At 42.0% G+C, this 14,147-nt stretch overlaps 1 protein-coding gene across 1 annotated transcript in view; it reads right to left on the bottom strand.

The window, feature by feature from the left end:
• Nucleotides 1-14,147, bottom strand: part of ipo11 (importin 11) — a 232,990-nt gene that overhangs the window by 201,460 nt on the left and 17,383 nt on the right. Inside the window, exons 3-4 of the mRNA XM_031806455.1 lie at nt 13,493-13,593; nt 11,265-11,337 (exon numbers count right to left, since the gene is read on the bottom strand). Coding sequence (XP_031662315.1) covers nt 11,265-11,337; nt 13,493-13,593 — 174 coding nt within the window. The remainder of the gene's footprint in view (nt 1-11,264; nt 11,338-13,492; nt 13,594-14,147) is intronic.

The raw sequence follows: 14,147 nt of genomic DNA on the forward strand, positions 1-14,147 counted from the left end.
GCCGGAATTGGACAGGAAGTTAGAAGGCCCTTTCAGTGCCCAACCAAGTCTTGTGTTGACTGCAACAGGTTCACCTTTAGGGTCCCATGAACACCGGTTCCATCTGCGTTAAGAAGTGGGGGTGATCTGAACCAATCAGGACCAGGGGACTGACCTTGGTGAAATTCGTCTGACGAAACCAAAATGTAACTCTTTGGCCTGAATGCAAAGCATCACGTCTGATGAAACCAGGCACCGCTCATCATCTGGCCAACATCATTCCTACGGTGAAGCATGGTGGTGCAGCATCATGCTGTGGGGATGATTTTCAGCAGCGGGTAGTGGGAGATTAGTCAGGATCAAGGGAAAGATGAACGGAGAAAAGTACAGAGAGATCCTTGAGGAAATCCTGCTCTATAGTGCTCAGGACCTCAGACTGGGGTGAAGGATCACCTTCCAACAGGACAATGACCCTAAGCATACAGCCAAGACAATGCAGAAGTGGCTTCGGGACAGGTCTCTGAATGCCCTAGAGTGGCCCAGCCAGAGACCGGACTTGAACCTGATCAATCATCTCTGGAGAGACCTGAAAATAGTTGTGCATCGACACTCCCCATCCAACCTGACAGAGCTTGAGAGAATCTGCAGAGAAAAATAGGAGAAACTCCCCAAATACAGGTGTGCTAAGCTTGTAGCATCATACCCAAGAAGACTCGAGGCTGTAAATTGCTGCCAAAGCTGCTTCAACAAAGTACTGAGTAAATGGTATGAATACTGATGTAAATGCGATTTCAAAAAAAATTAAAATAAATCCAAACATTTCTAAAAACCCGTTTTTGCTTTGTCATTGTGGGAATTTGACATTTGAGAAACATGGATAAACATCTAATTCTGGCGTGAGACAGAGCTGGTAGGTTCTACATGCATTGTCTTAACTTCTTGGTGACAGGGGGCAGTATTTTCACGTCCTGATGAAATGCATGCCCAAATTCAACTGCCTGCTACTCATCCACAGAAGATATGCATATTATTAGTATATTTGGATAGAAAACTGAAGTTTCTAAAACTGTTTGAATCATGTATGCGAGTATAACAGAAGTCATTTAGCAGGCGAATCCCCGAGGACAAACCATTCAGATTTATTTAATTTGTATTTTTTGGGGGTCACTCTCTTTTCAATGGTCATTTCGTTGGGAATCCAGATTTCTAAGGGACCTTCTTGCAGTTCCTATCGCTTCCACTGGATGTCAACAGTCTTTAGAAAATGGTTGAGGTTATTCCTTTGTGTAATGAAGAAGTATGGCCATCTTGAACGAGGGTCACTTGAATTGTACTGTTAGATAGAGGCACGTGACCAGAAAGCATGCTTCAGATTGTTTTCTTCCTGTATTGAACACAGATCATCCCGTCTTCAATTTAATCTATTTTTTAAGTAAAAAAATACCTAAAAGTTGTATTACAAAAGTAGTTTGAAATGTTTTGGCAAAGTTTACAGGTAACTTTTGAGATATTTTGTAGTCACGTTGCTCAAGTTGGAACCAGTGTTTTTCTGGATCAAACGCAAAATAAATTGACATTTTGGATATATATCGACGGAATTAATGGAACAAAATGACCATTTGTGATGTTTATGGGACATATTGGAGTGCCAACAAAAGCAGCTCGTCAAAGGCATGAATTATATATATTTTTTCTGCGTTTTGTGTCGCGCCTGCAGAGTTGAAATATGCTTTCTCTCTTTTGTTTACGGAGGTGCTATCCTCAGATAATGGGATCGTTTGCTTTCGCCGAATAACCTTTTTGAAACCTGACGTGTTGGCTGGATTCACAAGTGTAGCTTTAATTTGCTATCTTGCATGTGTAATTTAATGAACGTATATCCCAGACGCTAGCGTCCCACATATCCCAGAGAGGTTAAACACTTTGAATTAATAATCACCTGAGAAAGCGCTGTCCATTTCATTGCGTTTGGCTTTCAAAGAACATCCACAATTACAATGTTTTCCACTCAGTTTCAAACAGTTGTTGAACTTTTTCTTCAAATTGATCATCACGGTGAGGTCATAAAATTTAGCCTAACTGAGTTTTAAAAGCATACTAATGTTTTGATATGTGTTTGATGTGATTTTCAATTGCATTTGCATCGATGTCAGAGTGGTTGGAGGGACTACTCCCCCACTGTTTCCAGGCAGCGCGCAGTTTCGGGCAGGCCTACTACAGGACCATCCAGGTGTGAAGTATGGACTGCGATTCCCGGCCGGTCTATTGCTTTCTCACGATGGTAAAGACTACACATTTGATTCTCCGGATGAGGGTATGGCTCACATTCAACGTCACATCAAGAAGTCTTGAATTTGCCCATAGATCAGCAACTGTTGCTTGCAAACTGTGGATAGTAAGTAAGTAGCCCACCTGTGGTACAACTATGTTTAGTGAAAAAGTACTATTCTTGTACAGTTGGGGAGTTGGCGAGCCCACTCAAGCTCATTTGATATCATCTAGTGTGCTTGCCTTACAATCATTCAGTCATATTAATTTCATTGTATTAATGTTTTACTTTAGTCCTTTGTTTCCAGACTGTCTCATTCACCTATTTGGTTTGTTTACATAGAGCCTCAGTGACTCAAAATATTTTTGGTTATTGGTTCACCGCATCCGTTTATACCGACCCAGTAAACAGAAAATGTTTTGAGGCTACACGTTTTTGGGGGTCTTCGCTTCAATTTTAAAGGTTTTGAATGTCATTTATGCCCAGCAAACTTTCAACGTTGCACACACATTTTTTGGGGTCTTGCCTGGAAGTTGTCTTATTGTCCAACCAGACAATTATAATTTTTTAATCGTCTTACTACGATTTGCCTACATGAAATTAGGTTTTTGGTTGGGAGCCTTGATACATTTAACTTATTTTCTCTCTCAATGCCTGTTATAAGACTGGGAATATAATTATATATAATTACATATTGACATATTGTCTACAAGTGGTACTTTTGCACTCTCTTTTTTTCTCTTTTTGCTGCTTGATCCACTAACACAAAACACAACTTTAAAGAGCGGGACTGTGGGTTTGGGTTTAACACCGCACTCTCACAGACATACTGTGCCAAGAACATGTTCTATTTAGGCTTATACCTCATTTGGGGAGGAATTGTTTGGGATCGGGGGAGATGGTTGTGGGGAGGAAGGAGGTTCAATTGTTCAGTTCTAATGTTATCATTGTTTTTTTAGTTGTTTTTTTAAGACAAGTTATTCTGGGGTTTTTGGGTATTCATTGCTTTTCCACTCTATGCTCTAATCACAGGGTTGTATAACGGGAGTGCTCAGGGTGGCCGAAATAATACGATCAGGTACATTTCGTGGAACATCAAAGGGGCTAACAACCCTGTGAAGCGTAAGAGGGTGCGGACACACTTAAAGGGTTTGAACGCAAATGTTGCATTTCTACAAGAGACTCACTTGAGGACTGGTGAGCACTTTAGGATGCGTAGGGACTGGGTTGGACAAGTGTTCCACTCTAACTTTCATAGTAAATCAAGAGGTGCTGCCATTTTGGTGCTGCCATTATCGTCCTTAGGGACGATACGTCATAGTAACCGGTAAACTGTTTTCTACCCCTCTTGTTTTGGCTCGTCATTATGCTCCCAATTGGGATGACAAGTTTAATTTATTATTTTTTTCTGCTAAACCCAATTTTGATTCCCATTTGTTGATTTTAGGGGGGGGGGGGGGGGGGGGGGTCAACTGTACAATGTCCCCAGTTCTTGACAAGTTCTCACGAAGAACTACAGGCCTATCTAAATGTGCCCTACTTATTCAATAATTTCTTCAGAAATATGATATGTTTGAGGCCTGGTGTTTCCTACACCCTACAGATAGACAATATTCCTTTTTTTCTCATGTTCATCAAACATGCTCCCACACTGATTACTTATTTTTGGACAAAAAACTTCTGCCTTTGGAGGTGTACTTATGAGAGTATTTTTACTTCTGACCCTTCACCGTGAATGCTTGAACTAGATTTTCCCCAGCGACCTCCTGTTTTATCAATGGCGTTTTAACCCCCTTTTACTCTCAGCTAAGGAGTTTGTCAATTTCATTTCTACTGAAATCACCTTATTCCTAGAAAGTAATAAAACGCCAGGTACAGTTGAAGTAGGAAGTTGACATAAACTAGTTTTAATGACTCCAACATAAGTGTTTCAACCACTTCATGAATTTCTTGTGAACAAACCAAACTATAGTTTTGGCAAGTTGGTTAGGACATCTACTTTGTGCATGACAAGTCATTTTTCCAACAATTGTTGACAGACCAATTATTTCTCTGTGTCAGAAGTTTACATACACTAAGTTGACTGTGCCTTTAAACAGCTTGGAAAATTTCAGAAAATGTCATGGCTTTAGAAGCTTCTGATAGGCTAATTGACATCATTTGAGTCATTTGGAGGTTTACCTGTGGATATATTTCAAGGCCTACCTTCAAACTAAGTTCCTCTTTGCTTGACATCATGGGAAAATCAAAAGAAATCAGCAAAGACCTCATTCAATTTTGGTTCATTCTTGGAGGCAATTTCCAAATGCCTGAAGGTACCACGTTCATCTGTACAAACAATAGTACACAAGTATAAACACCATGGGACCACGCAGCCGTCATACCGCTCAGGAAGGAGACGCGTTCGGTCTCCTAGAGATGAACGTACTTTTGTGCGAAAAGTGCAAATCAATCCCTGAACAACAGCAAAGGACCGTGTGAACATGCTGGAGGAAATAGGTACAAAAGTATCTATAGCCACAGTAAAACGAGTCCTATGTCGACATAACCTGAAAGGCCGCTCAGCAAGGAAGAAGCCTCTGCTCCAAAACCACCATAAAAAAGCCAGACTACGGTTTGCAACTGCACATGGGGACAAAGATGTTACTTTCTGGAGAAATGTCCTCTGGTCTGATGAAACAAAAATAGAAGTGTTTGGCCATAATGACCATCGTTATGTTTGGAGGAAAAAGGGGGAGTCTTGCAAGCCGAAAACACCATCCCAACCGTGAAGCACGGGGGTGGCAGCATCATGTTGTGGGGGTGCTTTGCTGCAGGAGGGACTGTTGCACTTCACAAAATAGATGGCTTCATGAGGAAAGAAAACGGACGGGCTTACGGACAACGAAGTCAAGGTATTGGGAGTGGCCATCACAAAGCCCTGACCTCAGTCCTAAAGAACATTTGTGGGCAGAACTGAAAAAGTGTGTGCGAGCAAAGAGGCCTACAAACTTGACTCAGTTACACCAACTCTGTCAGGAGGAACAGGCCAAAATTCACCCAACTTATTGTGGGAAGCTTGTGGAAGGCTACCCAAAACGCTACCCAAAACATTTGACCCAAGTGATACAAACAATTTAAAGGCAATGCTACCAAATACTAATTGAGAGTATGTAAACTTCTGACCCACTGGGAATGTGATGAAAGAAATAAAAGCTGAAATAAATCCACTCTACTATTATTCTGACATTTCACATTCTTAAAATAAAGTGGTGATCCAAACTGACCTAAGACAGGGAATTGTTACTATGATCAATTGTCAGGAATTGTGAATAACTGAGTTTAAATGTAGTTGGCTAAGGTGTATGCAAACTTCCGACTTCAACTGTATGTCCTGCTCTACCATATGGGAGTCTCTCAAAGCATACCTACGTGGCCAAAGTATTTCTTATACAGCCAACAAAAACAAAGCTCGCTCTCAGCGGCTTCGAGACCTGAGCGAAGCCATAGCTACATTGGATGAGAAGTATTCTACAGAACCTTCCTCTGATCTACATAAAGAGCGCCAACTACTCCAATCTGAATTTGATTAGCTTTCTACCAGGCAAGCTGAATAATTACTCTTGCGAGAGTGTATGTATACAGAGTCTATGAACAAGGCGGCAAGGCCAGTAAACTTCTTGCACATCAAATCCGTAAATCTGAGGCCTCACATTTAATCCCACAAATAAGGACCCTGTCTGGTGCCACCACAGTTATACATAAAGAGATGAATGATCCATTCAAACAATTTTACTCTGCGCTATACACCTCTGAATCTCCTCAAAACCATTTGCTGATTGATTCATTCTTTAATGGTCTGAATATGCCTTCAATTGATACAGACTCCCACGACTGTTTAGAAGAATTTACACCTGAGGAGATTGCAACGTTGATTAACGTGCACTGTCCCTGTAAAAATTACATAAACAGCAGTGTCCGCAATGAAAAATGGTAAACCCCCGGGTCCGTACGGATTTCCAGACTAATTTTACAGGACGTTTTCTGGTCTGCTTAGCCCATTCTTGTCTCGATTATTTGCAGAGTGCCTTAATACATCAAAGCTACTGCCTAGTCTCATCAGGCTTCAATTTCATTACTATTAAATGAAAAACAAAGACCGCCTGGAATGTGGATCCTATCGCCCAGTCTCGCTTTTAAATTGTGATTACAAAATCTTAGCCATGCTCTTAGCCATCCGTATGGAAGGCTTGCTGCACAAAGTAATACACCTTGACCAGACTGGCTTTGTGAGAAATAGGCATTTGAATATACTGTAATTCCCAGCGTCGGGGGAGCCGGAGGTGGTGGTCTCACTCGATGAGGAAAAAGCTTTTGACCGCGTTGAGTGGGACTACCTAACATCTGCCCTTTATAGATTTGACTTTGCCTCCAAATTCATTGCATGGATAAAGATTCTTTATTTTTCTCCTATGGCTTCGGTACGGGCTATCAACTTTTCCTCTGACTATTTTCCCTTGCACTCTTGATCCAGACGGGTTTGTCCACTCTCCCCCTTGTAGTTTGCTTTGGTAATCGAGCCCCTCACCGTCGCACTGCGCTCTAATGATGCCGTTCAAGGTATAATCAAGACGGGCTTAGAGCAGAAAGTCTCTATATGCTGACAACTTCCTTTTTATCTCCAACCCTGATACCTCATTGCCACGTGTCTTGTCTGTTCTTAAAAAGTTTGGATCAATCTCAGGGTACAAGCTGACTCTAGGCAAGAGTGAGCTTTTTCCTGTAAATAAGGCTGCTATAAAGTGCTCTTTTAAAAGCTTTCAGTTTAGGATTGTCTGGGATCAATTCACCTACTTGGGAGTTAAAGTAACAAGGAAATGTTAAAATTTGTTTAAGGAAAACCTTGTTGCTCTAGCAGACAGTTTGAAACCATCTTTAACTTTTTGGAATTCGCTACCTCTTTCCCTTATTGGAATGATTAATGTCATTAAAATGAATGTTTGACCATCTTTATTCCAAAATCTTTTTTTAATTCACTGGATCAAACATTCATGTATTTTATTTGGGATGGCAAGGTACCACGGATTGGTAGAAAACATTTACAGAAACCTAATGCATTGGGTGGTTTAGCTCGCCCAAATGTTCAGGCATACTATTGGGCTGCAAATTTCAGAGCCATTTTGTGCTGACTATAGACTGATCCTACTGGCCCTAGACCACTCTGGGTCCAGATGGAGTCTGGAGCACTTTCTTGTGTGTTGTGCTCGTCTCTCCCAGTGTCCCTAGGCAAAAAGTGTGTCAACCCAATACTAAAGGAGTCCCTTAAAATTTGGAATCAGTTCCGTTTAGCCTTTAGCCTCTGAGGCTTTTCTCTATCAAGCCCAAACAATCAGAATTTTTTTTCCCCTACATCTTTAAATAATGGAGCTTTTCGCATCTGCCACTCACTAGGCCTCTCCTCACTGGCCCAAATATTATTTGATGATACATTTGCCTCTTTTGCTCAGCTACAGGAAAAGTTCAACCTCCCCCAATCCCACTTTTCCCCCCATCTCCAGACTAGGAACTTTGTCAGAGCTAACACACCTGAATTTCCCCCTAGGCCTGCGAATACAGCTAGAGAGAGCACCTTTGAGCTAAACTAGCTTCCTAGGGGCGCAAATTCTCATGTATATGCAAATCATTAATGACTTACAGAACCCTTCTTTTGTGCCTTTAAAGACTCCTCTTTTAGCACTAGCCTCATTCAATTCAAGGTGGTTCACCGGATCCACTGGTTCGGGGGAAAACATTCTCTGATTTTGATCCTGTGTCCGATGTAAAACGGAACCAGCCACACCGTATCATGTGTTTTGGGGCCGTCACAAAAACTGTCAGGTTTCTGGGAATTAATATGATTAATGTGACTTCTGGATGCCTTGTTCATCTTGCCCTGTAAAACACTAAAATGTGAGCTTGTTTTGCCCCGTTTTCTATTTTGTTTATGCTTACAAAAAAACATTTTTTAATAAAGCATTTTAAACTTTATTTTTGGTTCAGTGGATGGTTGGTTTGTGGCCATGACTATCTGAGTGTGAGTGGTTGCATTTCTCCACGCCTATCCCTTGTCTGTTTACAAGATCAAAGGTGAGGTGTCCGCTCTGTCCCTGTACTACAGATGCCCTTTAACCTTTGTAGCCTACTGCCCGGTGTGTTTAACTTGTCTAAAGTACGGTATCTTTATAGCTAATCTTTTTTATTTGTATTTTTTCTAGTTGAGTATATTATTTATATAGTTTTTTGTTGTCTGGTGTGTAAAACTGAATAAACAGAGTATAAAAAAAAAAGTTCCTTGGTGTCCACGTCATTAAGGACCGATCATGGTCCAGACATACCAACAATGTTGTGAAGAGTGCACCACAAAGGAGGCCTCCCCGTAAGGTTAGATTCCAACTGTTTGGAATCTGACCGCAAGGTGATACAGAGAGAAGTGTGTACAGCCCAGTACATCATTGGGGCCAAGCTCCCTGCCATCCAGAACCTCTATACCAGGCGGTGTCAGAGGAAGGCTCTACAAATGTGGAAAGACACAAGCCACCCAAAGTCATTCACTGTTCTCTCGGCTACCGTATGGCAAGCGGTACCGATACACCAAGTCTGGAACCAACAGGACCCTGAACAGCTTCTACCCCCAAGCCATAAGACTGCTAAATAGTCAACCAAATAGTCCGGGTAGCTATCTGCATTTACCCTTTTTACCTCAACTACCTCGTAACCCTGCACATCAACTCGGTACTGGTACACCGTGCACAGTATTCAGACTCCTTGACTTTTCCACATAACGTTATTCTAAAATGTACACAAATATTTTTCTTTATCAATCTACACACAATAGCCCATAATGACAAAGCAAAAACAAAAATCAATATGACATTTACATAACTATTCAGACCCTTTACTCAGTACTTTGTTGAAGCACCTTTGGCAGCGATTACAGCTGAATCTTCTTGAGTATGACGCTACAATCTTGGCCGACCTGTATTTGGGGAGTTTCTCTCATTCCTCTCTGCAGATCCTCTCAAGCTCTGTCAGGTTGGATAAGGAGCGTAGCTGCACAGCTATTTTCAGGTCTCTCCGGAAATGTTAGTTCAAGTCCGGGATCTGGCTGGGCCTCTCAACGACATTCAGAGACTTGTCCCAAAGCCACTCCTGCGTTGTCTTGGCTTTGTGATTTAGGTGATTGTCCTGTTGGAAGGTGAACTTCACCCCAGTCGGAAGTCCTGGGCGCTCTGGAGCAGATTTTCATCAAGGATCTCTCTGTACTTTGCTCAATCCTGACTAGTCTCCCAGTCCCCGCCACTGAAAAACATCCCCACAGCATGAGGCTGCCACCACCATGCCTCTCCGTTGGGATGGTGCCAGGTTTGCTCCAGATGTGACACTTGCCATTCAGGACAAAGAGTTCGATCTTGGTTTTATCAGGCCAGAGAATCTTGTTTCTCATGGTCAGAGTCCTTTAGGTGCCTTTTGGCAAACTCCAAGCGGGCTGTCATGTGCCTTTTACTGAGGAGTGGCTTCCGTCTGGCCACTCTACCGTAAAGGCCTGATTTAGTGGAGTGCTGCAGAGATGGTTGTCCTTCTGAAAGATTCTCCCATCTCCACAGAGGAACTCTGGAACTCTATTAGAGTGAGGATCATGTTCTTGGTCACCTCCACGACCAAGGCGCTTCTCCCCCGATTGCTCAGTTTGGCTGTGTGGCCAGCTCTAGGAAGAGTCTTGGTGGTTCCAAACTTATTCCATTTAAGAATGATGGAGGCCACTGTGTTCTTGGGGACATTCAATGCTACAGACATTTTTTGGCACCCTTCCCCAGATCCTATTCTGACAATTACTCATTACTTTTTTTTGCTCAAACTTCCCCTGTAAACTTTTGGACCTTATATAGACAGGAGTGTCCAATCAACTGAATTTACCACAGGTGGACTCCAATCAAGTTGTAGAAACATCTCAAGGATGATCAATGGATACAGGATTCACCTGAGCTCAATTTGTATTAATAGCAAAGGGTCTGAATGTTTATGTAAAATAAGGTATGTTTTTTATTTACATTTGGGGGAAAAAATATTATTTTCAATCATTATGGGGTATTGTGTTTAGATTGCTGAGGATTTTTTTATTTATTTAATCTATTTTAGAATTAGGCCGTAACGTAACAAAATGTGGAAAAGGTCAAGGGGTCTGAATACTTTCCGAAGGCACTGTATATAGCCAAGTTATCGTTTTCATTATTATGTGTTATTACTTTCCTATTATTTCTCCATTTCCTTTCTCTCTGCGTTGTTGGGAAGGGCCCGTAAAGGAAGCATTTCATCTGTTGTTTACGAAGCATGTGAGAAATAACATTTGATATCTTGCTAGGGACTGAAGCTGGGCCAATAAGCTTCTGTAAGAAGTGTCACTGCACTGACTGCACAGATGGCAATAAATCTGAATCGTATTTGTATGTGAAGATAATTGGTGTGATCGGGCAAAACTCACTTATCTGCATTACAGTCATAGCAGAGGGAGAACAGGGACATTGATCAAGATGCATTATGGCAAGCTGAGTGTTCTCTTCATTTTGGATTTTTGCTTGTGCATGCATGCAGCACACTCTCTCTGAGGCATTTGGTGGTGATGTGTCATAAGGTTACACTATATGCAGCCTTAGGGGGAGATTAACTCTAGACCACACACACATCATTGGATCACGGCAGATTGCTGACCGAGTCAACCTCCTTTCCAGAGGGGTGACAGAAAGAGGAAGAGACAGGTGAGACACAAGGGGCTAGAATGGCTGAAATGCTCTCCATTTGAACACAGACAGCCACTGCTACTAGTAGAGAGGTATCCCTAGGTAGGGGTCCCTGTTGAAGTATGGCCACTTCTCCAAGACAGAGCCAAATGGACATACTGGAAAGCTGTTTGGGAGTGTTCTACTTAGTGATGGTTGTCGATGAAATGATGCTCCGAAAGGGACGAGTCATTGGTTGACAGCTCACGCAAAAAATGACTGACCTGGTTGACGGGCTCGTTGAAGTTGGTGATCAGGCCAGCTCGCAGCGACGTCTTCTCATCTTCTGACAGAGCACTGGACGGACACACACACACAGAACTAGGTTACAAAATAATGCCAAACATCAACGCAAACATCTTTTCAATACTCAATATCCATTTTGAATTAATTGACTGCTTCAAATGTGTTATCAGAAACGCTCTCCACTCTGATGGAATTGTTTGAGGCCTCAATATGCCAGAGGAAAGGAGGGGGAGGCACATTGACCGTGTGCAATTCCTGTCAAATATCACCATCTGCTTCTTTAGTGAGGCGGTCAGCGAGAATGACCCTGGTATTATTACATTTCCACACCCTTCCATTTGAGAGGGAGAGGAAAGCCATGGCATTATCAACTGCCTGACACAGCACCCAGCTGATATCCTGTGAGAGACGCCTTCTGCTTTGAATCCAATTTCCCCAGGGAGAGAGCTAGCGCCACAGCGCAGTCTTTAATATAGAGGGCTGATACGACATGAAGATGACAGAGTGCAGCAGTGAGGGATAGCTCTGTCCCTGTATGAAGCTATTGTATACACTGTCCCGGGCTAACACTGGAACTGCTAAAGCAGTCATTTTGACTGCTCATAAATTAAACATTTTTAAAGTCATGCCCCCCTCCGTTCTTGACTATTCCTAAATAAGTCCATATAACACTGTCGTTGTTAGAATCTTAAATATCACAAACATAACTGGAGTTTTAACCAGTTTTAGGAGGGCATGTCATTTTTTGAATGTTTTTTCCCCGTTGCCCCTACTTCTCCCCACATTTGAAAGTGCAGTACCCAGCTGATGCTCACCTTGATAATTAACTCAAAACTGAAACTAATTTCACACATAATAGATTAACTAAATGAAGTAAGGTATGATGGAAAGAATGGGTGAGTTGAGTGAGGGGAAGCGAACTATGCATAATTATCTAATCACCAATTGTGAATAAAGAACAGGGCGAGCCAGTCTATTGTATTGATCTGTTCTTATTATAATCTCAAAAAACGGTATGTACCCTATATCAGTCCACACAATGTGTTTTGTGGTTTTTACATGTAGCCTACAGTAAAACTATAGCTAGTGTTATTTGATATAAAAATGGTATTCTAATTTTACCCATGGCCTTCATAAAACACCAATTTATAATCTTTTCAATAGCATATATGAAATGTATTCATTACACGTATAGAATATTGCAGTCAGAATGACTGCTCATTAGATTGAAGGAGGTCCCTCGAGGCCCAGCGGTTCTATTGTTAGAGGAAGCGGGAGAGAGGGGGGGGGGAATCATGGAGAGGTAAGAATGTTAAGAAGAGTGAGGAAGGGAAGGTGGCAGCGGTGGATGAGAAAATAGGAATTGAAGCAGGAGAGAGAGGGGAAGAGGGAAAGGAAGAGGGAGGGCTTGATTGAGTCTCATCCTTGTGGAAGAGAAACAGAAGAGAGGGGATTAAGTGAAGTGTAATGTGAAGAAGGGAAGAGTTGCCACATCCCATACAAAGTAGCAGAGATCCTAACCCCGGTAGAAGTTTGTGCGACAAGCCCGCAGAGAGTTTCCCCCAGTAAATTGGGCAACTTCTGTAGGCACTGGGTGCATTAAGCGCAAAGCAATGGCCAGGAGTTCATTGCACCTTCCACAGCAAGCAGAGGTGACAACGGCTTTGTTCGACAAATGATAATGAATTACCCACACCTACAAAAGAAAAGAAGGGGGGACTTTGGAAGGAGAGCACTAAAAAAACAAACGACTGGCTGGAGATTGCAGAAGCAGAACTGATTGTCTTTGAGGTGAGGTGGTTAAAAACAGTCTTTGTTCTGTGGACCTGTAGGTGAACTTGAAACATTAAGCTGGTCAGCAATCCCATAGGTGTGAATGGAGAATTACCATCCCATAGGTTGTGTCTGTACAATACTTTCAGTATGGCCTACACTAGATGAACTTAAGAGAATGGCGCCAATGAATAGCAATGTGAGCTCACAAAACACACACAGCTGAGCCCAATCGATTGGCAGAACTTGCCATTAATACTGAAACGTGATGCTGGGAAAGGTGTAACAGGTGTGGGGAAATATTTGTTTTATCGTAAAATGGCGAGATGACAGAGAAGACGAGACAGGACCATAAGGAAAGTGAAAAGAATGGCGAGAAGAACGGAAAGAAGCAAGAGAAGAAGAAGAGGGAGGTAAAAGAGAGAAGGCTTACTTTGGCGCGACTCTCCTCCAGTACCTGTCGATGCCGTTTTTGAAGTAGAGCACGGCAAGCCATCGGACGTTAACATCCAACATGTGGTTGTTGAAGATATTCTAGAGGACAGAAAACACAGGGCAGCGTTTAAATAACTTAGTAGGTGGGAGGAATCAATATTATTTTAAATCACTGTGATAATGTCCTTGGCTGCAGCTGGAATTTCACAGCTATCCAAGGAGTCATTTCAGAAACTACACAAAGTGCTTACATTCTTGGGTTAGGGTCTGGTTTGGAATTGGGCATTCTTACGGACGGTAGCGTCCCGCCTGGCCAACATCCGGTGAAATTGCAGAGCGCCAAATTCAAAACACTGAAATACTCATAATAAACAATCAAAATATACAAGTGTTATACATCGGATTAAAGTTTCCCTTCTTGTTAATCCAGCCACTTTGTCAGATTTCAAAAGGGCTTTACAGCGAAAGCATACCATGCGATTATCTGAGGACAGTGCCCTGCTTACAAAAGCATACAAACATTTTACAACCAGGTAAAAGAATTACAAAAGTCAGAAAAGGCGAAAAAATGAATCACTTACCTTTGATGATCTTCATATGTTAGCAGTCACAAGAGTCCATGTTACACAATAAATGTTTGTTTTGTTTGATAA

This window comes from Oncorhynchus kisutch, linkage group LG3 (assembly GCF_002021735.2).
Source record: "Oncorhynchus kisutch isolate 150728-3 linkage group LG3, Okis_V2, whole genome shotgun sequence".
NCBI classification, from domain to species: Eukaryota; Metazoa; Chordata; class Actinopteri; order Salmoniformes; family Salmonidae; genus Oncorhynchus; species Oncorhynchus kisutch.